The sequence below is a fragment of the Dendropsophus ebraccatus genome, chromosome 5 (assembly GCF_027789765.1).
Source record: "Dendropsophus ebraccatus isolate aDenEbr1 chromosome 5, aDenEbr1.pat, whole genome shotgun sequence".
NCBI classification, from domain to species: Eukaryota; Metazoa; Chordata; class Amphibia; order Anura; family Hylidae; genus Dendropsophus; species Dendropsophus ebraccatus.
The window spans coordinates 9,688,901-9,715,161 of record NC_091458.1 but is presented as its reverse complement, the minus strand read 5'-3'; the positions used below and the strand labels follow the sequence as shown (position 1 = coordinate 9,715,161).

At 49.1% G+C, this 26,261-nt stretch overlaps 1 protein-coding gene across 2 annotated transcripts in view; it reads right to left on the bottom strand.

Annotated features, from left to right (window-relative positions):
* Positions 1-12,293: 12,293 nt before the first annotated feature.
* ATG16L2 (autophagy related 16 like 2) overlaps positions 12,294-26,261 on the bottom strand; it is a 47,470-nt gene continuing 33,502 nt past the window's right edge. Inside the window, exon 18 of one of the 2 annotated variants that reach the window (XM_069969465.1) lies at positions 12,294-12,500. In XM_069969465.1, the coding sequence (XP_069825566.1) occupies positions 12,497-12,500 (4 nt within the window). In that variant the 3' untranslated portion in view covers positions 12,294-12,496. Of the gene's footprint in view, positions 12,501-25,298; positions 25,869-26,261 lie in introns of those variants that run through there. The other variant, XM_069969464.1, reaches the window with a different exon arrangement.

The following is a 26,261-nucleotide window of genomic DNA, read 5'->3' as shown; positions in this document are numbered from 1 at the left end:
TTAAGGTATTGTATGGAGGTATTATTAAGGCATCGTATGGCGGTATTATTAAGGCATCGTATGGCGGTATTATTAAGGCATCGTATGGCGGTATTATTAAGGCATCGTATGGCAGTATTATTAAGGCATCGTATGGCAGTATTATTAAGGCATCGTATGGAGGTATTATTAAGGTATTGTATGGAGGTATTATTAAGGCATTGTATGGCGGTATTATTAAGGTATCGTATTAAGGTATTATTAAGGCATCGTATGAAGGTATTATTAAGGCATCGTATGGCAGTATTATTAAGGCATCGTATGGAGGTATTATTAAGGCATCGTATGGAGGTATTATTAAGGCATCGTATGGAGGTATTAAGGCATCGTATGGAGGTATTAAGGCATCGTATGGCATTATTATTAAGGCATCGTATGGCGGTATTATTAAGGCATCGTATGGAGGTATTAAGGCATCGTATGGAGGTATTATTAAGGCATCGTATGGAGGTATTATTAAGGCATCGTATGGCATTATTAAGGCATTGTATGGCGGTATTATTTAGACAATAAAAGATTATGTGGACACTGAAGGATAATGTAATCTGGAGATTCTATGAAGGTAAAATTTAGGCACTGAATGGCAGTATTATATTGCCACAGAATGGCTGTATTGTGAGGGGAATATATGGCGGCAGCACAATATGGGCACTATAGGGGGGTATTATTTGAATACTATATGTGTGAAGGCTCACCCGCCAAGCTGTCTGCTTCTAGCAACCAAACTCAGTTTCAACTTCAAGTCACCCAAGACAGATAGAAGGCAGCACTCCAAAATTATAGTGAAACACCAGCTTGTTTATTCTCCCATCATGCAACGTTTCCACTCTGCTCTGGAGTCTTTCTCAAGCCAGTGCCGCCTTCTATTTATCTTGGATATTTATGCACTGTATGTCAGTATTATATTGCCACTGAATGGCTGTATTATGTGGGGAGTATATGGCAGTGTTATATGGACAGTATAGGGTAGTATTATTTCATTACTATGTTTAGGCATAGTACAGCAGTATTATATTGGCACTGTATGGCCGTATTATGTGGGGAGTATATGGCAGTATTATATAGACAGTATATGGTAGTATTATTTCATTACTATGTTTAGGCATAGTACAGCAGTATTATATTGGCACTGTATGGCCGTATTATGTGGGGAGTATATGGCAGTGTTATATGGACAGTATAGGGTAGTATTATTTCATTACTATGTTTAGGCATAGTACAGCAGTATTATATTGGCACTGTATGGCCGTATTATGTGGGGAGTATATGGCAGTGTTATATGGACAGTATAGGGTAGTATTATTTCATTAGTATATTTAGGTATAGTACGGCAGTATAATATTGGCACTGTATGGCCGTATTATGTGGGGAGTATATGGCAGTGTTATATGGACAGTATAGGGTAGTATTATTTCATTAGTATATTTAGGTGTAGTACGGCAGTATAATATTGGCACGTGGGCGTATTATGTGGCTCTCCTTCCATAGTGAATAAACCCTCTGTGTCACATGTCTTGTCTCCATTTCTCGGAGGCGGAATGTTCCGGAGAGTTCTTCCTCGTCGCTCACTTCCAGATGATCTGTCACTCAAGTTCTTTAAAGGACACCGGCAAACAACAAACAATTAATTTGCTGAAAGCTCCGCAGCTTTTCCCTCTAAACTATTACTGGAAGTCCCCGGAGACCCCATTAACCTCAGATCTTCAGAGACGTTTCTGTGACGGCCGATTGGGCTTGTCACAACATCTTCCCGTGGAGGAAGTCGTGTGTAATGGCTGCTGTGCTGATGGGGGTCGCGGTGGGTGAGGCCGCTCTGACGCTCGATCTAACACCGCGCTCACCCCCTATAGCAGAGACAAATGGGAGACCGCCAGAGAGATACGTACACATATATATAGAGAGAGAAACATATACAGAGACACACACATATATATATATATATATATATATATATATATATATATACACAGAGAGAGAGAGACATAGACAGAGACATATATATATATATATATATATATATATATATATATATACACACACATACACAGAGAGAGACATATACAGAGACACACACACATATATATATATACACACGCAAAGTGAGAGGATTTTGGAGTGTTCAGGGATGATACTGGAGACACTGTATACGTATGCGGTCACATAACCTTGTCTTCTACAGGGCGGCGCTCCCCGGCCATTAGGATACAGATAATGGGTTAGAGACTTTGGGGGAATTTAGGGAAAAAATGAAATAGGTTCTTACATTATAAATTATGGACTGGAAAAGATGTTAATAGTGAGAACAGCAAATATCCAGAAACAGCAGAATAGTGAGTGCAGCTCTGGAGGATGAGACATGATGTAACAGCAGAATAGTGAGTGCAGCTCTGGAGGATGAGACATGATGTAACAGCAGGATAGTGAGTGCAGCTCTGGAGGATGAGACAGGATGTAAGAGCAGAATAGTGAGTGCAGCTCTGGAGGATGAGACATGAGGTAACAGCAGAATAGTGAGTGCAGCTCTGGAGGATGAGACATGAGGTAACAGCAGAATAGTGAGTGCAGCTCTGGAGGATGAGACATGATGTAACAGCAGAATAGTGAGTGCAGCTCTGGAGGTGACTGGAGGACATTAGCCGTGGTGATGGGCAGTGCGCAGGATGTTGTTTTCCTCTCGTGTTTGTCAGTAAATATCAGTAAGCGCAGCGTTTTCTTTGCTCGGCATTAGACGTGCGCGGAGATGTTTGCGTTGGCTCATGAACAATGCGGCTCCTGAGCCTCCACCTCAGTAATGACAATAACACCGATAATCTGCAGAACAACGAGTGGACTGTAGAGCGAGTATGACAAACAGACCTATCCCAGGGGCCGGGGCCAAGAACGGCCCCACCGAGGGTCACCCTGGCCAAGACACAGGGGAGGTCAGACAGGGACATGATAGGGAGCGGCCGTAATAGGACTAGTGCAGGACTAGCTATGTACAATGTATCAGTCTGGGGTCCAGGCTGTAGAGCTCACAGAGCATTGTCTACACTGGATACAGCTGAGAGCAGGACTAGCTATGTACAATGTATCAGTCTGGAGCTCACAGAGCATTGTCTACACTGGATACAGCTGGGAGCAGGACTAGCTATGTACAATGTATCAGTCTGGAGCTCACAGAGCATTGTCTACACTGGATACAGCTGAGAGCAGGACTAGCTATGTACAATGTATCAGTTGGAGCTCACAGAGCATTGTCTACACTGGATACAGCTGAGAGCAGGACTAGCTATGTACAATGTATCAGTCTGGAGCTCACAGAGCATTGTCTACACTGGATACAGCTGAGAACAGGACTAGCTATGTACAATGTATCAGTCTGGAGCTCACAGAGCATTGTCTACACTGGATACAGCTGAGAGCAGGACTAGCTATGTACAATGTATCAGTCTGGAGCTCACAGAGCATTGTCTACACTGGATACAGCTGAGAGCAGGACTAGCTATGTACAATGTATCAGTCTGGAGCTCACAGAGCATTGTCTACACTGGATACAGCTGGGAGCAGGACGAGCTATGTACAATGTATCAGTCTGGAGCTCACAGAGCATTGTCTACACTGGATGCAATTGTAACAAACCCTCAGCTGTGTGAGTACATCAGTATATCAGGTCACATAGTAAATGCCATTAAAGTTTTTACAGGCGTTTTCTTTGCTTTGCTTTCCAGATGAAATCCATGAGGAGGAAGCAGAGGAATCCCTCAGGATGGGGCGCGGTGGAGGATGGAACAGAACCCAAGAGAGGCTGCGAAGTCTCCCGACTACATTGTGGGAAGAGGATTTCTGTAATCTGACTAAAATCCAGGCAGAAAAGCAGCAACAGGTGTGAACCCTGCCCTATAGCTGCCCCAGCTGTGATTGTGTGAGATATCTGCCATAGGCTCCAATGAAAGAGCACCTCTGCTGGCCAGCTAAAGGAACTGCAGCCCAGAGCTCACAGCTACAGGATGTGGAGATGCAGATTTACCAGCAGTTACTTCCTGGTAAAATGGCTGATACCAGAGAGCAATAGCTTATATCCATGTGGCATATAGGGAGCAATAGATTGGATTCACCTCAGTCAGTCAGCCCTCCAGGTCACAGTGAAGTCCTCTCTACCAGGTAAGTGTAGCTTGCTTCTTAGGTTTCATCATCCATATAAAACTCCATAGAGACAGCGCCACCTGGAGGATGTGCCAGTGAGCGCCCCCAGGCTGTATACTGAGGAGCCGAGCACAGGACCGGATACAATGTGTCCCACAATATTCTCAGGATCTTCAGGACGAGAATCTTCCGCTATTGATTATAAGCCGTATTTGACGCCCCAGCAGAATCCTTGTGGCCGCCATGTCCGCCTGTGATGTTCTGCCAAGAATCTGGGAAGCTTTTTTTCCTCCAGAGGGACAGGACTGTGCCAGGCGGCGGACGGTGAGCGCCTGCTCTGAGGGGCCGACAGCTGCCTCCACTCTCTGCTCATTTACTCATAATCCTGGGCAGGAGCTGTGGCAGACCACCAGACGAGGGTCTCCAACGCCCCGGCCACTGGGTCCACGAGGGTCTCCACCGCCCCGGCCACAGGGTCCGCACCGCCCCGGCCACTGGGTCCACGAGGGTCTCCACCGCCCCAGCCACAGGGTCCGCACCGCCCCGGCCACTGGGTCCACGAGGGTCTCCACCGCCCCAGCCACTGGGTCCACAACGGTCTCCAACGCCCCGGCCACTGGGTCCACGAGGGTCCGCCCCAGCCACTGGGTCCACGAGGGTCTCCACCGCCCCAGCCACTGGGTCCACAACGGTCTCAAACGCCCCGGCCACTGGGTCCACGAGGGTCCGCCCCAGCCACTGGGTCCACGAGGGTCTCCACCGCCCCGGCCACAGGGTCCACACTGCCCCGGCCACTGGGTTCACGAGGGTCTCCACCACCCTGGCCACAGGGTCCACACCGCTTCCGGCTGCAGGGTCCTTGAGGGTCTCCACCGCCCAGGCTACAGGGTCCACACCGCCTCAGTCACAAGGTCCACGAGGGTCTCCATCTCCCCGGCTGCAGGGTCCACGATGGTCTCCACCTCCCCGGCCATAGGGTCCACGAGGGTCTCCACAGCCATGATCACAGGGTCCACAAGGGTCTCCACCAACCCGGCCACAGGGTCCCTGATGGTCTCCACCACCCCGACCATAGGGTCCATGATGGTCTCCACCACCCCGATCACTGGGGACCTATTGTAGGGACACCTACTTATTGATGGCCTTTACCTAAAGGGGATAACTACCTACTGAGGGCATGTTTCTAATTGGGGGTAATGACCGGCCTATTGGGGATATCCACCTAATGGCTAAACGCTCCGAAACACCTTTAATAACTGACGGACAAACAATGGTCCCCATACACAGGAAGGTTCGCCCTGGTGTCTACCTAATGGGTGGGAATTTTGAACAACCAGACATAATTTTTCATTGTTAAAAAAAAAAAACAATAACCATTGCCCGTGGAGAAGAGGCTGATTATTGAGGTTCACAATATGGCGCCACCAAACCGGGAGCTTGGCTGTTCACCACCTTCTATGGTCCCTACAGAACAAGGGGATGGCATAAAATGTTTCTAGATTGTATTAAAGAACTAGGAAAGGTCTCTAAGGTCATAGAGAGGAGATCATGGCCAAGAAGAACCTTAGTCAAAGTCTAAGGAGGCAGAGAGGAGATCATGGCCAAGAAGAACCTTAGTCAAGGTTTAAGGAGGCAGAGAGGGGATCATGGCCAAGAGAAACCTTAGTCAAGATCTAAGGAGGCAGAGAGGAGATTATGGTCAAGAAGAACCTTAGTCAAGTTCTAAGGAGGCAGAGAGGAGATCAAGGCCAAGAAGAACCTTAGTCAAGGTATAAGGAGGCAGAGAGGAGATCAAGGCCAAGAAGAACCTTAGTCAAGGTCTAAGGAGGCAGAGAGGAGATCATGGTCAAGAAGAACCTTAGTCAAGGTTTAAGGAGGCAAAGAAGAGATCATGGCCAAGAGAAACCTTAGTCAAAGTCTAAGGAGACAGAGAGGGGATCATGGCCAAGAAGAACCTTATTCAAGGTCTAAGGAGGCAAAGAAGAGATCATGGTCAAGAGGACCTTAGTCAAGGTCTAAGGAGGCAGAGAGGAGATCATGGTGAAGAACTGGCCAAGGTATAAGGTCACAGAGAGGAGGTTATAGTCCAGAACTGAAGAAGGTGTAGTCTCACAGCTGGAAAACTGTGGTCAAGAACAAGTTAATGCACATGGTCCCAAGTCCTGGAATCAGATAATGAAGACGTCATGGTTAGTGTAGAAGCAGGAGACAACCAGACATAATTTTTCATTGTTAAAAAAAACAACAATAACCATTGCCCGTGGAGAAGAGGCTGATTATTGAGGTTCACAATATGGCGCCACCAAACCGGGAGCTTGGCTGTTCACCACCTTCTATGGTCCCTACAGAACAAGGGGATGGCATAAAATGTTTCTAGATTGTATTAAAGAACTAGGAAAGGTCTCTAAGGTCATAGAGAGGAGATCATGGCCAAGAAGAACCTTAGTCAAAGTCTAAGGAGGCAGAGAGGAGATCATGGCCAAGAAGAACCTTAGTCAAGGTTTAAGGAGGCAGAGAGGGGATCATGGCCAAGAGAAACCTTAGTCAAGATCTAAGGAGGCAGAGAGGAGATTATGGTCAAGAAGAACCTTAGTCAAGTTCTAAGGAGGCAGAGAGGAGATCAAGGCCAAGAAGAACCTTAGTCAAGGTCTAAGGAGGCAGAGAGGAGATTAAGGCCAAGAAGAACCTTAGTCAAGGTCTAAGGAGGCAGAGAGGAGATCATGGTCAAGAAGAACCTTAGTCAAGGTTTAAGGAGGCAAAGAAGAGATCATGGCCAAGAGAAACCTTAGTCAAAGTCTAAGGAGACAGAGAGGGGATCATGGCCAAGAGAAACCTTATTCAAGGTCTAAGGAGGCAAAGAAGAGATCATGGTCAAGAGGACCTTAGTCAAGGTCTAAGGAGGCAGAGAGGAGATCATGGTGAAGAACTGGCCAAGGTATAAGGTCACAGAGAGGAGGTTATTGTCCAGAACTGGAGGAGGTGTAGTCTCACAGCTGGAAAACTGTGGTCAAGAACAAGTTAATGCACATGGTCCCAAGTCCTGGAATCAGATAATGAAGACGTCATGGTTAGTGTAGAAGCAGGAGACTGTTGTCAAGCAACATCTGAGATTTACGGTCACAGACTAGAGATCATAGCCAAGAGCTTATCACAGTCTACACGCATAGGTCTCCTAACTGCGGCCCTCCAGCTGTTGCAAAACTACATTTCCCATCATGCCTGCACAGCCAAATCCAAAGTTGTAGCTTTCCAGGCATGATGGGAATTGTTGTTTCGCAACAGCTGGTGGGCCGCAGTTTGGAGACCCATGTTCTACAGGCACCAGACTATGTTGAGGAAGAAGACACCATTCATGGCTCTAAATTCATGGTCCTAGACTTAGATGATAAAGCTTAGGTTATGGTTTACGAGCGAGAGAGAGTGTGGTCAAGAGTAATCTCTGAGTCCAGGAGAATAGACAAGAGATGGTGGCCAGGGACTAGGGTCACCCCCAGGAGGTCACAGGACCAGGAGGTCATGGGCAGGAGTCATAGAAGCCATTGTATAATATAATAATCTTCTCCTATGCATAGTAATGTTGGTGGGTTCACATATAGACAAGAAGTTTGGACCAGACTAAAGAAGATGGTGGACACCCCAATGGTATAACTGAAGCGGTGACCATCTGTGGTGTCCAGTCTGACCTGGTGGGACGCGTGGCCGTTGCTGGATTTGTCCTGATACCATGTCTCTCCCTATTTCTAACGTCTTTATCTTCGCGGACTCTTTGTTACGCTAGTAAACATCCGTCTGCTCCTGGCAGGTTCCTTCTGTGTTATGGGTCCCACAGGAGCCCACAGTAAGACATCAGCGGCCTCCCAGAGGAGGCGGTAATTGGAAGGAACGCTTCCTTTTCGGCGCTCCGGCTCTCATTAGCCGTTAAGGAGGACGCAAGAAATTCTCACTTCTCTCATCTTCCCGAAACGATACAGAAATGACTTTCCAAGCAAATACCTTGTCGGCCATCAATATTAATGAGGCTGGAGCCGCTGCGGGGGAAAAACAGGATGAAGAAGCAGATACCACAACCTGATCACACAAGATCCCCGCAGATCCCGGGGGGGGGGGGGTGTAAACCTGGAGCCATATGCCGCCATCTACTGTAAGTGTCTGTACTGCCAGTAGCTGCAGTATAATAGCATTATATGGAGACTGTAAAAGTGGTTCACTACATGGCGGTATTATTCAGGGCACTAGTTGAAGCTTGTAGGCCGAGGCCTGAACACATTCATCAGGGAGGGCAACGTCTGGGCACAGTATAGAGGTTTTACTTTGAACACTGTACAGTATGGCAGTATTATTTGGATATTACTATTAGGGCCACGGGATGGTAATATTGGGCACATACTCTATGGTAACATTATTTATGCTCTGTAGACTGATATCACTTGTATGGTGGTATATGATTACAGTATAGCTATATACCTCTGAGCACTGAATGGTATTAATATAGTGGTATCACAGTATAGTCATATAAATCTGAGCACAGTACGGTAGTATTATAGCGGTATCACAGTATAGCTTTATAACTCTGAGCACTGTATGGTAGTATTATTATAGTGGTATCACAGTATAGCTATATACATCTGAGCACTGTATGGTAGTATTATAGTGGTATCACAGTATAGCTATATACATCTGAGCACTGTATGGTAGTATTATTATAGTAGTATCACAGTATAGCTATACAACTCTGAGCACAGTATGGTAGTATTATAGTGGTATCACAGTATAGCTATATACATCTGAGCACTGTATGGTAGTATTATAGTGGTATCACAGTATAGCTTTATAACTCTGAGCACTGTATGGTAGTATTATTATAGTGGTATCACAGTATAGCTATATACATCTGAGCACTGTATGGTAGTATTATAGTGGTATCACAGTATAGCTATATACATCTGAGCACTGTATGGTAGTATTATTATAGTAGTATCACAGTATAGCTATATAACTCTGAGCACAGTACGGTAGTATTATAGTGGTATCACAGTATAGCTATATACATCTGAGCACTGTATGGTAGTATTATAGTGGTATCACAGTATAGCTATATAACTCTGAGCACAGTACGGTAGTATTATAGTGGTATCACAGTATACCTATATAACTCTGAGCACTGTATGGTAGTAGTATTATAGTGGTATCACAGTATAGCTATATAACTGAGCTAGGGCTGGGCGATATGGCCAAAAAATAAAATCTCGATTTTTAAAAAATTTTGGACGATTCTCGATTTAAATCTCGATTTTTTTGTTTTTGCTAAATAAATAGGACATTTTTCTCCCTGCAGCATCAGATACGATTTTATTGACGTTTGAGACAACTATATTGTTTCCCAGTGTAACAGTGCTCCTCCTGTGCCCCCATGTAGTAGACAAACACATTGTGTGCCCCATATAAGTAGTTTTCCCAAATATGTGCCCTATGTACTCTGTGCCCCCATATAGTATAGGCGATCTTCTTTGTGCCTTCATCTAGGTAGGGAGTAGTAGTGAGGGTATAGTGGATAAGGGGTGTAATAGTACAGGTAAGATGAGGAGTGTGGTAGTAGTACAGGTATAGATGATGGGTGTAGTAGTACTACTGAGGGGGTATGGGGTGGACTGGGGGTCACTGAGTGGGTATGGGGCAGGCTGGGGGTCACTGAGGGGTATGAAGCAGGCTAAGGGTCACTGAGGGGTATGGGGCAGGCTGGGGGTCACTGAGGGGTATGAGGCAGGCTGGGGGTCACTGAGGGGTATGAGGCAGGCTGGGGGTCACTGAGGGTATGGGCAGGCTGGGGGTCACTGAGGGGTATGAGGCAGGCTGGGGGTCATGAGGGGTATGAGGCAGGCTGGGGGTCACTGAGGGGTATGGGCAGGCTGGGGGTCAGTGAGGGGTATGGGCAGGCTAAGGGTCACTGAGGGGTATGGGGCAGGCTGGGGGTCACTGAGGGGTATGAGGGCAGGCTGGGGTCACTGAGGGGTATGGGGCAGGCTGGGGGTCACTGAGGGGTATGGGGCAGGCTGGGGGTCCCTGAGGGGTATGGGGCAGCGGAGGGGACACTGAGGGGTATGGGCAGGCTGGGGGTCACTGAGGGGTATGGGGCAGGCTGGGGGTCACTGAGGGGTATGGGGCAGGCTGGGGGTCACTGAGGGATATGAAGCCGGCTGGGGGTCACTCAGGGTATGGGGCAGCTGAGGGGACACTGAGGGGGTATGGGGCAGCTGAGGGGGTATGGGGCAGCTGAGGGGACACTGAGGGGGTATGGGGCAGCTGAGGGGACACTGAGGGGGTATGGGGCAGCTGAGGGGGTATGGGGCAGCTGAGGGGACACTGAGGGGGTATGGGGCAGCTGAGGGGGTATGGGGCAGCTTAGGGGACACTAAGGGGGTATGGGGCAGCTGAGGGGACACTGAGGGGGTATGGGGCAGCTGAGGGGGTATGGGGCAGCTGAGGGGACACTGAGGGGGTATGGGGCAGCTGAGGGGGTATGGGGCAGCTGAGGGGGTATGGGGCAGCTGAGGGGACACTGAGGGGGTATGGGGGCAGCTGAGGGGACACTGAGGGGGTATGGGGCAGCTGAGGGGACACTGAGGGGGTATGGGGCAGCTGAGGGGACACTGAGGGGGTATGGGGCAGCTGAGGGGACACTGAGGGGGTATGGGGCAGCTGAGGGGGACTAGGCAGGCGTGGTAAAGTGTCAGGAATGCGCGGTGAGGTGCAGGGCCGGCGGTCAGGAGAGATGTGGTACCGGCGGCTCCAGCCTCTTCACAGAGCCGCGGCTGACCTCTCCCGCCCCTTACACGTTAGTGCCGCGCTGAGCTGCGTCCCGCTCTCTTACTGTCACACGTGCAGGTCCCGTTCTGTGGAGGAGGCGGCAGGGATCGCAGCAGAAGGAGAGAACGTCGCTGCGGGTCCTGGAGCTGTACAGCGGGCAGCGACGTTCTCTCCTTCTGCTGCGATCCCTGCCGCCTCCTCCACAGAACAGGACCTGCACGTGTGACAGGAAGAGAGCGGGACGCAGCTCAGCGCGGCACTAACGTGTAAGGGGCGGGAGAGGTCAGCCGCGGCTCTGTGAAGAGGCTGGAGCCGCCGGTACCACATCTCTCCTGACCGCCGGCCCTGCACCTCACCGCGCAGTCCTGCAACTCTCTCCGGACCCGACACTTTACCGCGCCGCCCGCAATGATTTTTTGTGAAAATCGAATTTACGATTTTCACAAAAAATCTAATCGATTCTAACTGTCTGGGCGATTAATCGAATTAATTCGATTAATCGCCCAGCCCTAAACTGAGCACTGTATGGTATTATTATAGTGGTATCACAGTATAGCTATATAACTCTGAGCACTGGATGGTAGTAGTATTATAGTGGTATCACAGTATAGCTATATAACTGAGCACTGTATGGTATTATTATAGTGGTATCACAGTATAGCTATATACATCTGAGCACTGTATGGTAACCTTATTTGCCATTATCAGTTTGGCACTGCCAGGGAGTATAGTTTCTGGGCACAGTATAACAATACTTTTTAGAGCTGTATGTGGTTACAATATTTTCTAATGATGGCTCCATATCCATTTGGCACCGCAGAGCAACATTTCCAGGGCCTGGGATGGCGGTGTTTGGTTACAGTATAGTAACATCATTTTAAGGGCACACAGTATTGGATTATTGAGCATATTGTTGGGACCATATGGTGTTATTTAAATAAAAACATATACATCCAGTATTGGATTATTGTTTGCTTATAGGTGTATGGCAGCACTATTTATGATGGGCGTTAGAGTGGTTACTTTGACCAGAGACTGGATCCGTCTATGATGCAGATGGCGGTAGAAAGCGGTGACCATTGGGTATCAGATCTGCAATAACATCAGTTTCCATCAAGCATTTAGCAATCTGGGCGCGGGGCTGGTGAGGAGGCGGATATCTGAGAGCCAAGACATATCAGACATATCTATAATTTATGCCGTCATCAATCTTATCCAGAGCGAACGAAGAAGAGAAAATGTTATGTATCTGACTCTGAGAAGCGGGCGAAGATCTGATAGATGGCGGAACATTGTGAATGCATGACGCGTCGCTCACATCAAAGGAAATTATTACAGATGTTTATTTCAGGAGAAGAAATTCTAGAATCATCTTCATCACAATTTCCATTCCTTCAAGTACTGGCGCAGATCTAAAGAGTATAGAGAACATGGCCCCCGACAAGGCACGGCCATCAGTTGTATCAATGAATGGGATTAACATGAAAATCCAGAAGAGAGTGCAGCAGAAGATGATGGTTGTTCCCAGTCATCTATGTGTAACATACAGAATGAGAATAAAGAAAATGGGAAGGTGATAAAATAAAGACATCACAGAATCAGCATAGAAAACTCACAGCAATGTCTCTGGAGGGGCCGGCTGTGTCTGGTGATGGTGCGGGCAGAGACAGGAGGTGTAATGGAGGGGCCGCCTGTGTCTGGTAATGGAGGGGCAGAGACAGGAGGTGTAATGGAGGGGCCGCCTGTGTCTGGAGATGGTACGGGCAGAGACAGGAGGTGTAATGGAGGGGCCGCCTGTGTCTGGAGATGGTGCGCGCAGAGACAGGAGGTGTAATGGAGGGGCCGCCTATGTCTGGAGATGGTGCGGGCAGAGACAGGAGGTGTAATGGAGGGGCCGCCTGTGTCTGGAGATAGGGGGGGGGGGGGGCAGAGACAGGAGGTGTAATGGAGGGGCCGCCTGTGTCTGGTGATGGTGCGGGCAGAGACAGGAGGTGTAATGGAGGGGCCGCCTGTGTCTGGATGGTGCGGGCAGAGACAGGAGGTGTCATGGAGGCGCCGCCTGTGTCTGGAGATGGGGGGGGGGGCAGAGACAGGAGGTGTAATGGAGGGGCCGCCTGTGTCTGGAGATGGTGCGGGCAGTGACAGGAGGTGTAATGGAGGGGCCGCCTGTGTCTGGATTGTGCGGGCAGAGACAGGAGGTGTAATGGAGGGGCCGCCTGTGTCTGGAGATGGTGCGGGCAGAGACAGGAGGTGTAATGGATGGGCCGCCTGTGTCTGTATGGTGCGGGCAGAGACAGGAGGTGTAATGGAGGGGCCGCCTATGTCTGTAGATGGTGCGGGCAGAGACAGGAGGTGTAATGGAGGGGCTGCCTGTGTCTGGTGATGGTGCGGGCAGAGACAGGAGGTGTAATGGAGGGGCCGCCTGTGTCTGGATGGTGCGGGCAGAGACAGGAGGTGTAATGGAGGGGCCGCCTGTGTCTGGATGGTGTGGGCAGAGACAGGAGGTGTAATGGAGGGGCCGCCTGTGTCTGGAGATGGTGCGGGCAGACACAGGAGGTGTAATGGAGGGGCCGCCTGTGTCTGGAGATGGTGCGGGCAGAGACGGGGTGTAATGGAGGGGCCACCTGTGTCTGGAGATGGTGCGGGCAGAGACAGGGGGTGTAATGGAGGGGCCGCCTGGGGATGGGGAGCAGAGACAGGAGGAGTAATGGAGGGGCCACCTGTGTCTGGTGATGGAGGGGCAGAGACAGGAGGTGTAATGGAGGGGCCGGCTGTGTCTGGTGATGGTGCGGGCAGAGACAGGAGGTGTAATGGAGGGGCCGCCTGTGTCTGGAGATGGTGCGGGCAGAGACAGGAGGTGTAATGGAGGGGCCGCCTGTGTCTGGAGATGGTGCGGGCAGAGATAGGAGGTGTAACGGAGGGGCCGCCTGTATCTGGAGATGGTGTGGGCAGAGACAGGAGGTGTAATGGAGGGGCCGCCTGTGTCTGGATGGTGTGGGCAGAGATAGGAGGTGTAATGGAGGGGCTGCCTGTATCTGGAGATGGTGCGGGCAGAGACAGGAGGTGTAATGGAGGGGCCGCCTGTGTCTGGAGATGGTGCGGGCAGAGACAGGGGGTGTAATGGAGGGGCCACCTGTGTCTGGAGATGGTGCGGGCAGAGACAGGAGGTGTAATGGAGGGGCCGCCTGGGGATGGGGAGCAGAGACAGGAGGAGTAATGGAGGGGCCACCTGTGTCTGGTGATGGTGCGGGCAGAGACAGGAGGTGTAATGGAGGGGCCGCCTGTGTCTGGAGATGGTGCGGGCAGAGACAGGAGGTGTAATGGAGGGGCCGCCTGTGTCTGGAGATGGTGCGGGCAGAGATAGGAGGTGTAACGGAGGGGCCGCCTGTGTCTAGAGATGGGGAGCAGAGACAGGAGGTGTAATGGAGGGGCTGCCTGTATCTGGAGATGGTGCGGGCAGAGACAGGAGGTGTAATGGAGGGGCCGCCTGTGTCTGGTGATGGAGGGGCAGAGACAGGAGGTGTAATGGAGGGGTCGCCTGTGTCTGGAGATGGTGCGGGCAGAGACAGGGGGTGTAATGGAGGGGCCGTCTGTGTCTGGAGATGGTGCGGGCAGAGACAGGGGGTGTAATGGAGGGGCCGCCTGGGGATGGGGAGCAGAGACAGGAGGAGTAATGGAGGGGCCACCTGTGTCTGGTGATGGTGCGGGCAGAGACAGGAGGTGTAACGGAGGGGCCGCCTGTGTCTAGAGATGGGGAGCAGAGACAGGAGGTGTAATGGAGGGGCCGCCTGTGTCTGGAGATAGGGGGGGGGGGCAGAGATAGGAGGTGTAATGGAGGGGTCGCCTGTGTCTGGAGATGGTGCGGGCAGAGACAGGAGGTGTAATGGAGGGGCCGCCTGTGTCTGGGGATGGGGGCAGAGACAGGAGGTGTAATGGAGGGGCCGCCTGTGTCTGGAGATGGTGGGGGGCAGAGACATGAGGTGTAATGGAGGGGCCGCCTGTGTCTGGAGATGGTGCGGGCAGAGAGAGGAGGTGTAATGGAGGGGCCGCCTGTGTCTGGAGATGGTGCGGGCAGAGACAGGAGGTGTAATGGAGGGGCCGCCTGTGTCTGGAGATGGTACGGGCAGAGACAGGAGGTGTAATGGAGGGGCCGCCTGGGGATGGGGAGCAGAGACAGGAGGTGTAATGGAGGGGCCGCCTGTGTCTGGGGATGGTGCGGGCAGAGACAGGAGGTGTAATGGAAGGGCCGCCTGTGTCTGGAGATGGTGCGGGCAGAGACAGGTGTGTATTGGAGGGGCCGCCTGTGTCTGGAGATGGTGCGGGCAGAGACAGGAGGTGTAATGGAGGGGCCGCCTGTGTCTGGAGATGGTGCGGGCAGAGATAGGAGGTGTAATGGAGGGGCCGCCTGTGTCTGGAGATGGGGGAGCAGTGACAGGAGGTGTAATGGAGGGGCCGCCTGTGTCTGGAGATGGTGCGGGCAGAGACAGGAGGTGTAATGGAGGGGCCGCCTGTGTCTGGAGATGGTGCGGGCAGAGACATGAGGTGTAATGGAGGGGCCGTCTGTGTCTAGAGATGGTGCGGGCAGAGACAGGAGGTGTAATGGAGGGGCCGCCTGTGTCTGGAGATGGTGGGAGCAGAGACAGGAGGTGTAATGGATGGGCCGCCTGTGTCTGTATGGTGCGGGCAGAGACAGGAGGTGTAATGGATGGGCCGCCTGTGTCTGTATGGTGCGGGCAGAGACAGGAGGTGTAATTGAGGGGCCGCCTGTGTCTGGAGATGGTGCGGGCAGAGATAGGAGGTGTAACGGAGGGGCCGCCTGTGTCTAGAGATGGGGAGCAGAGACAGGAGGTGTAATGGAGGGGCTGCCTGTATCTGGAGATGGTGCGGGCAGAGACAGGAGGTGTAATGGAGGGGCCGCCTGTGTCTGGTGATGGAGGGGCAGAGACAGGAGGTGTAATGGAGGGGCCGTCTGTGTCTGGAGATGGTGCGGGCAGAGACAGGGGGTGTAATGGAGGGGCCGCCTGGGGATGGGGAGCAGAGACAGGAGGAGTAATGGAGGGGCCACCTGTGTCTGGTGATGGTGCGGGCAGAGACAGGAGGTGTAACGGAGGGGCCGCCTGTGTCTAGAGATGGGGAGCAGAGACAGGAGGTGTAATGGAGGGGCCGCCTGTGTCTGGAGATAGGGGGGGGGGCAGAGATAGGAGGTGTATGGAGGGGTCGCCTGTGTCTGGAGATGGTGCGGGCAGAGACAGGAGGTGTAATGGAGGGGCCGCCTGTGTCTGGGGATGGGGGCAGAGACAGGAGGTGTAATGGAGGGGCCGCCTGTGTCTGGAGATGGTGGGGGGCAGAGACATGAGGTGTAATGGAGGGGCCGCCTGTGTCTGGAGATGGTGCGGGCAGAGACAGGAGGTGTAATGGAGGGGCCGCCTGTGTCTGGAGATGGTGCGGGCAGAGACAGGAGGTGTAATGGAGGGGCCGCCTGTGTCTGGAGATGGTGCGGGCAGAGACAGGGGGTGTAATGGAGGGGCCGCCTGGGGATGGGGAGCAGAGACAGGAGGTGTAATGGAGGGGCCGCCTGTGTCTGGGGATGGTGCGGGCAGAGACAGGAGGTGTAATGGAAGGGCCGCCTGTGTCTGGAGATGGTGCGGGCAGAGACAGGTGTGTATTGGAGGGGCCGCCTGTGTCTGGAGATGGTGCGGGCAGAGACAGGAGGTGTAATGGAGGGGCCGCCTGTGTCTGGAGATGGTGCGGGCAGAGATAGGAGGTGTAATGGAGGGGCCGCCTGTGTCTGGAGATGGGGGAGCAGTGACAGGAGGTGTAATGGAGGGGCCGCCTGTGTCTGGAGATGGTGCGGGCAGAGACAGGAGGTGTAATGGAGGGGCCGCCTGTGTCTGGAGATGGTGCGGGCAGAGACATGAGGTGTAATGGAGGGGCCGTCTGTGTCTAGAGATGGTGCGGGCAGAGACAGGAGGTGTAATGGAGGGGCCGCCTGTGTCTGGAGATGGTGCGGGCAGAGACATGAGGTGTAATGGAGGGGCCGTCTGTGTCTAGAGATGGTGCGGGCAGAGACAGATGTGTATTGGAGGGGCCGCCTGTGTCTGGAGATGGTGGGAGCAGAGACAGGAGGTGTAATGGATGGGCCGCCTGTGTCTGTATGGTGCGGGCAGAGACAGGAGGTGTAATGGATGGGCCGCCTGTGTCTGTATGGTGCGGGCAGAGACAGGAGGTGTAATGGATGGGCCGCCTGTGTCTGTATGGTGCGGGCAGAGACAGGAGGAGTAATGGAGGGGCCGCCTGTGTCTGGAGATGGTGCGGGCACTGACAGGAGGTGTAATGGAGGGGCCGCCTGTGTCTGGTGATGGAGGGGCAGAGACAGGGGGTGTAATGGAGGGGCCGCCTGTGTCTGGAGATGGTGCGGGCAGAGACAGGAGGAGTAATGGAGGGGCCGCCTGTGTCTGGAGATTGTACGGGCACTGACATGAGGAGTAATGGAGGGGCCGCCTGTGTCTGGAGATGGTGCGGGCAGAGACAGGAGGTGAAATGGAGGGGCCGCCTGTGTCTGGAGATTGTACGGGCACTGACAGGAGGAGTAATGGAGGGGCCGCCTGTGTCGAGGTGGTGCGGGTATCTGCCATCTCTGGGTGCTGCATAGTGTCTGTGAGGAGGGAGAATGGTTTCCTTCTAGTATCTGTGAGCAGGACACAAGCGGCGGCCATTCCTCATGTATCACACCCCAGAGCTGCACTCACACTGCCGGGATGCTGATGTTATGGGGCCCCGGAGGATCAGGGCCCGGACAGCTAAGTGCCTGTAATGGTCCCAGCCTGGGGTAATAAATCTCCGGCACTTATCCAGCTGTATGTATGTGTGATGGTCACCAGGAGAGCCGCAACACCGGAACCAGAGAGCAATGGAACAAAGTGATGTCAGCAAGATGGAGAGGAGGCAGATGTGTCCTGTATACACGGCTAATGGGATATACCCGCCCCTATGGTGATAGATTATATATATACACACACCTCCTCTAGTGTATATACCTCCTCCTCCTATAGTGTTATATATACCTCCTCCTATAGTGTTATATATACCTCCCCCTATAGTGTTATATATACCTCCCCCTATAGTGTTATATATACCTCCTCCTCCTATAGTGTTTTATATACCTCCTCCTATAGTGTTATATATACCTCCTCCTTCTATAGTGTTATATATACCTCCTCCTCCTATAGTGTTATATATACCTCCTCCTCCTATAGTGTTATATATACCTCCTCCTCCTATAGTGTTATATATACCTCCTCCTTCTATAGTGTTATATATATACCTCCCCCTATAGTGTTATATATACCTCCTCCTTCTATAGTGTTATATACCCCCCCTATAGTGTTATATATACCTCTTCCTCCTCCTATAGTGTTATATATACCTCCTCCTCCTATAGTGTTATATATACCTCCCCCTCCTCCTATAGTGTTACATATACCTCCTCCTCCTATAGTGTTATATATACCTCCCCCTCCTCCTATAGTGTTACATATACCTCCTCCTCCTATAGTGTTATATATACCTCCTCCTCCTATAGTGTTATATATACCTCCTCCTCCTATAGTGTTATATATACCTCCTCCTATAGTGTTATATATACCTCCTCCTATAGTGTTATATATACCTCCTCCTCCTATAGTGTTATATATACCTCCCCCTCCTCCTATAGTGTTACATATACCTCCTCCTCCTATAGTGTTATATATACCTCCTCCTATAGTGTTATATATACCTCCTCCTCCTATAGTGTTATATATACCTCCTCCTTCTATAGTGTTATATATATACCTCCTCCTATAGTGTTATATATACCTCCTCCTATAGTGTTATATATACCTCCTCCTCCTATAGTGTTATATATACATCCTCCTTCTATAGTGTTATATATACCTCCCCCTATAGTGTTATATATACCTCCTCCTCCTATAGTGTATATATACCTCCTCCTCCTATAGTGTTATATATACCTCCCCCTATAGTGTTATATATACCGCCTCCTCCTAGTGTTATATATACCTCCTCCTCCTATAGTGTTATATATACCTCCTCCTATAGTGTATATATACCTCCTCCTCCTATAGTGTTATATACCTCCTCCTCCTCCTATAGTGTTATATATACCTCCTCCTATAGTGTTATATATACCTCCTGCTATAGTGTTATATATACCTCCTGCTATAGTGTTATATATACCTTCTCCTCCTCCTATAGTGTTATATATACCTCCTCCTCCTATAGTGTTATATATACCTCCTCCTCCTATAGTGTATATATACCTCCTCCTCCTCCTATAGTGTATATACCTCCTCCTATAGTGTTATATATACCTCCTGCTATAGTGTTATATATACCTCCTCCTTCTATAGTGTTATATACCCCCCTATAGTGTTATATACCTCCTCCTCCTATAGTGTATATACCTCCTCCTATAGTGTTATATATACCTCCTGCTATAGTGTTATATATACTTTCTCCTCCTCCTATAGTGTTATATACCTCCTCCTATAGTGTATATACCTTCTATAGTGTTATATATACCTCCTCCTTCTATAGTGTTATATACCCCCCTATAGTGTTATATACCTCCTCCTCCTCCTATAGTGTATATACCTCCTCCTATAGTGTTATATATACCTCCTCCTCCTATAGTGTTATATATACCTCCTCCTCCTATAGTGTTATATATACCTCCTGCTATAGTGTTATATATACTTTCTCCTCCTATAGTGTTATATATACCTCCTCCTATAGTGTATATACCTTCTATAGTGTTATATATACCTCCTCCTCCTATAGTGTTATATATACCTCCTCCTCCTCCTATAGTGTTATATATACCTCCTCCTATAGTGTTATATATACCTCCTCCTCCTATAGTGTTATATATACCTCCTCCTTCTATAGTGTTATATATACCTCCTCCTCCTCCTATAGTGTTATATATACCTCCTGCTAGTGTTATATATACCTCCTCCTCCTCCTATAGTGTTATATATACCTCCTCCTCCTCCTATAGTGTTATATATACCTCCTCCTCCTCCTATAGTGTTATATATACCTCCTCCTATAGTGTTATATATACCTCCTCCTCCTATAGTGTTATATATACCGCCTCCTCCTATAGTGTTATATACCTCCTCCTATAGTGTTATATATACCTCCTCCTATAGTGTTATATATACCTCCTCCTCCTATAGTGTTATATATACCTCCTCCTCCTATAGTGTTATATATACCTCCTCCTATAGTGTTATATACCTCCTCCTATAGTGTTATATATACCTCCTCCTCCTCCTATAGTGTTATATATACCTCCTCCTCCTATAGTGTTATATATACCTCCTCCTCCTATAGTGTTATATATACCTCCTCCTTCTATAGTGTTATATATACCTCCTCCTCCTCCTATAGTGTTATATATACCTCCTCCTATAGTGTTATATATACATCCTCCTATAGTGTTATATATACATCCTCCTATAGTGTTATATATACCTCCTCCTCCTATAGTGTTATATATACCTCCTATAGTGTTATATATACCTCCTCCTCCTATAGTGTTATATTCCTCCTCCTATAGTGTTATATATACCTCCTCCTCCTCCTATAGTGTATATACCTCCTCCTATAGTGTTATATATACCTCCTCCTATAGTGTTATATATACCTCCTCCTCCTATAGTGTTATATACCTCCTCCTATAGTGTTATATACCTCCTCCTCCTCCTATAGTGTTATATATACCTCCTCCTCCTATAGTGTTATATATACCTTCTCCTATAGTGTTATATATACCTCCTCCTATAGTGTTATATATACCTCCTCCTCCTATAGTGTTATATACCTCCTCCTCCTATAGTGTTATATACCTCCTCCTCCTATAGTGTTATATATACCTCCTCCTCCTATAGTGTTATATATACCTCCTCCTCCTATAGTGTTATATATACCTCCTCCTCCTATAGTGTTATATACCCCCCTATAGTGTTATATACCTCCTCCTCCTCCTATAGTGTATATACCTCCTCCTATAGTGTTATATATACCTCCTCCTTCTATAGTGTTATATATACCTCCCCCTATAGTGTTATACACCTCCTCCTCCTCCTATAGTGTTATATATACCTCCTCCTCCTATAGTGTTATATATACCTCCTCCTCCTATAGTGTTATATATACCTTCTCCTATAGTGTTATATATACCTCCTCCTATAGTGTTATATATACCTCCTCCTCCTATAGTGTTATATATACCTCCTCCTTCTATAGTGTTATATATACCTCCTCCTCCTCCTATAGTGTTATATATACCTTCTCCTATAGTGTTATATATACCTCCTCCTCCTATAGTGTTATATATACCTCCTCCTATAGTGTTATATATACCTCCTCCTCCTCCTATAGTGTATATACCTCCTCCTATTATAGTGTTATATATACCTCCTCCTATAGTGTTATATATACCTCCTCCTCCTATAGTGTTATATATACCTCCTCCTCCTATAGTGTTATATACCTCCTCCTCCTATAGTGTTATATATACCGCCTCCTCCTATAGTGTTATATACCTCCTCCTATAGTGTTATATATACATCCTCCTATAGTGTTCTATATACCTCCTCCTATAGTGTTATATATACCTCCTCCTCCTATAGTGTTATATACCTCCTCCTCCTATAGTGTTATATATACCTCCTCCTCCTATAGTGTTATATATACCTCCTCCTCCTATAGTGTTATATATATACCTCCTCCTCCTATAGTGTTATATATACCTCCTCCTCCTCCTATAGTGTTATATTCCTCCTCCTATAGTGTTATATATACCTCCTCCTATAGTGTTATATATACATCCTCCTATAGTGTTATATATACATCCTCCTATAGTGTTATATATACCTCCTCCTCCTATAGTGTTATATATACCTCCTATAGTGTTATATATACCTCCTCCTCCTCCTATAGTGTTATATTCCTCCTCCTATAGTGTTATATATACCTCCTCCTATAGTGTTATATATACCTCCTCCTCCTCCTATAGTGTATATACCTCCTCCTATTATAGTGTTATATATACCTCCTCCTATAGTGTTATATATACCTCCTCCTATAGTGTTATATATACCTCCTCCTATAGTGTTATATATACCTCCTCCTCCTATAGTGTTATATATACCTCCTCCTCCTATAGTGTTATATATACCTCCTCCTTCTATAGTGTTATCTACCCCCCTATAGTGTTATATACCTCCTCCTCCTCCTATAGTGTATATACCTCCTCCTATAGTGTTATATATACCTCCTCCTTCTATAGTGTTATATATACCTCCCCCTATAGTGTTATACACCTCCTCCTCCTCCTATAGTGTTATATATACCTCCTCCTCCTATAGTGTTATATATACCTTCTCCTATAGTGTTATATATACCTCCTCCTATAGTGTTATATATACCTCCTCCTCCTATAGTGTTATATATACCTCCTCCTCCTATAGTGTTATATACCTCCTCCTCCTATAGTGTTATATATACCGCCTCCTCCTATAGTGTTATATACCTCCTCCTATAGTGTTATATATACCTCCTCCTATAGTGTTCTATATACCTCCTCCTATATCGTTCTATACCTCCTCCTATAGTGTTATATATACCTCCTCCTATAGTGTTATATATACCTCCTCCTATAGTGTTATATATACATCCTCCTATAGTGTTATATATACCTCCTCCTTCTATAGTGTTATATACCCCCCCTATAGTGTTATATATACCTCCTCCTCCTATAGTGTTATATATACATCCTCCTATAGTGTTATATACCTCCTCCTATAGTGTTATATATACCTCCTCCTCCTATAGTGTTATATATACCTCCTCCTATAGTGTTATATATACCTCCTCCTCCTATAGTGTTATATATACCTCCTCCTATAGTGTTATATATACCTCCTCCTATAGTGTTATATATACCTCCTCCTCCTCATATAGTGTATATACCTCCTCCTCCTATAGTGTATATACATCCTCCTATTATAGTGTTATATATACCTCCTCCTATAGTGTTATATATACCTCCTCCTATAGTGTTATATATACCTCCTCCTCCTATAGTGTTATATATACCTCCTCCTCCTATAGTGTTATATATACCGCCTCCTCCTATAGTGTTATATATACCTCCTCCTATAGTGTTATATATACATCCTCCTATAGTGTTATATATACATCCTCCTATAGTGTTATATATACCTCCTCCTCCTATAGTGTTATATATACCTCCTCCTCCTATAGTGTTATATATACCTCCTCCTATAGTGTTATATATACCTCCTCCTATAGTGTTATATATACCTCCTCCTCCTATAGTGTTATATATACCTCCTCCTATAGTGTTATATATACATCCTCCTATAGTGTTATATATACCTCCTCCTCCTATAGTGTTATATATACCTCCTCCTATAGTGTTATATATACCTCCTCCTCCTATAGAAGTCGTCACCAAGAGAAAGGTTCCCAACCAGGAACATTATCATCCAGGGAAGAATATAGTAATGTGTGGCCGCGCACAATCAGCTCTGCTACATACTTCAGGCCCCTTATAAATAAGGAGATCTCAGAGCCCCCCCCCCCCCCCCCCCTTCAGCCGACCTAATGCTAATACTAGAGGTAACTGTAATATACAATCTGTACACAGGATAAGAGGATTCCCTATAAGCAGCTCCATTACTCTGATGAGAGGTTAGGTAACGTGGAGTAATACTCCCACCATCCATCACAGGATGCATCCCCTCCTGTGCTCCACTCACTGCCAGAGCTGCATCCCCTCCTGTGCTCCACTCACTGCCAGAGCTGCATCCCCTCCTGTGCTCCACTCACTGCCAGAGCTGCATCCTCTCCTGTGCTCCACTGACTGCCAGAGCTGCATCCTCTCCTATGCTCCACTCACTGCCAGAGCTGCATCCTCTCCTGTGCTCCACTCACTGCCAGAGCTGCATCCTCTCCTGTGCTCCACTCACTGCCAGAGCTGCATCCTCTCCTGTGCTCCACTGACTGCCAGAGCTGCATCCTCTCCTATGCTCCACTCACTGCCAGAGCTGCATCCCCTCCTGTGCTCCACTCACTGCCAGAGCTGCATCCCCTCCTGTGCTCCACTCACTGCCAGAGCTTCATCCCCTCCTGTGCTCCACTCACTGCCAGAGCTGCATCCCCTCCTGTGCTCCACTCACTGCCAGAGCTGCATCCCCTCCTGAGCTCCACTCACTGCCAGAGCTGCATCCCCTCCTGTGCTCCACTCACTGCCAGAGCTGCATCCCCTCCTGTGCTCCACTCACTGCCAGAGCTGCATCCCCTCCTGTGCTCCACTCACTGCAAGAGCTGCATCCCCTCCTGTGCTCCATCACCTCCTGTGCTCCACTCACTGCCAGAGCTGCATCCCCTCCTGTGCTCCACTCACTGCAAGAGCTGCATCCCCTCCTGTGCTCCACTCACTGCCAGAGCTGCATCCCCTCCTGTGCTCCACTCACTGCCAGAGCTGCATCCCCTCCTGAGCTCCACTCACTGCCAGAGCTGCATCCCCTCCTGTGCTCCACTCACTGCCAGAGCTGCATCCCCTCCTGTGCTCCACTCACTGCCAGAGCTGCATCCTCTCCTGTGCTCCACTGACTGCCAGAGCTGCATCCTCTCCTATGCTCCACTCACTGCCAGAGCTGCATAACCTCCTGTGCTCCACTGACTGCCAGAGCTGCATTCTTTCCTGTGCTCCATCCCCTCCTGTGCTCCACTCACTGCCAGAGCTGCATCCCTCCTGTGCTCCACTCCCTGCCAGAGCTGCATCCCCTCCAATCCTCAACTCACTGCCAGAGCTGCTTCCCCTCCAGTCCTCCATTCACTGCCGGAGCTGCATCACCACCTGTCCTCCACTCATTGCCAAAGCTACGACAGTTCCTTTCCTCCACTCACTGCCAGAGCTACATCCCCTCCTGTCCTGCAATCACTGCCAGAGCTGCATCCCCTCCTGTCCTGCAATCACTGCCAGAGCTGCTGTAGCATACTGCACTCTGCTGCATCACATAGAGACCTGCTATCACACAGCTCACACTACATCTCCCATGGTGCGACACAGCAGAGGCCTCTACAGAGCAGCTGGCCTGGGGGCTTACAGGATACTAAGGACTGTCCATGCAGCTTTGGAAGTGACTAGAGCAGTGTCCCCAGCTATCAGGGCATGCTGGGAGTTGTAGTCCAGCAGCACATTTTACACAATCATAACAGACGCCGACAAGTTATTATACAAATAAGATCTTTATATGAAGGATAAAGTGCAGATAGCGCTCCCCTCCCCCGCCCCAGGAGATATGGGGGAACCCCGAGTATGGATAGTGACCAGTCATAGCCACGCCCACCGGCTCAGGACACGCCCACCGGCTCAGGGCACACCCAACACATTTCTTCACTGTTGATCTCAATGACTGTGTTTGTCACCATGTATTGTGTTACATAGGACTGCAGGTAATCTCTTCTCCTCCAGTGTTGAAGTATCTGTCACCAGCAGTCCTATGTAACAGTATGTGTCACCAGCAGTCCCATGTAACATCATTTCTTCTCCATTATAATGGCACAGTAAAGTAACCCGTTTGGCTCTGCTACATCAGTCATATCTGGCGGCAGATCTCGCATCGCTCCCATTGCCAGGTCTGTGGCTGGTGCCCTGCCGGAGGGGGTGGAGCTCTGTGAGTGACCCCGCCCCCTGCGCCTTCTGTCAGTACTCGCTCCACAGGACGGCTTTCTTCCCTCGGTCCACGCTGACCACGTAATCTCCAGACACAGACCAGGCCACCGCGTTCACCGCCACACTGCGGAGAGAGACTGCATAAGACCCTGAAATACTCTGTGCTGCTGGATGACCCTGCTCCTTCCCCGAAATGAGGACCTTGTAGATGAATCGCAGTAATAAATGATGTTACCCTGCAGCGCACTCTGGTGGTGAGGAGGGGTACTGCACTACATGAAATCCCCCCTACAGGAGCCGGGGACACTGCACCTGCAGGACACCTACAAACCATGAGCCGCACAGCTGGCCAACATCTGCTGCTCTCTGGTGTCAGCCACCTTAAGCTGGGAAGATGCTGACTGTAGTCTGAGCATTACAGCATGTGGTGCCGGAGGATGAGACATGATGTAACAGCAGAATAGTAAGCGCAGCTCTGGAGGATGAGACATGATGTAACAGCAGAATAGTAAGTGCA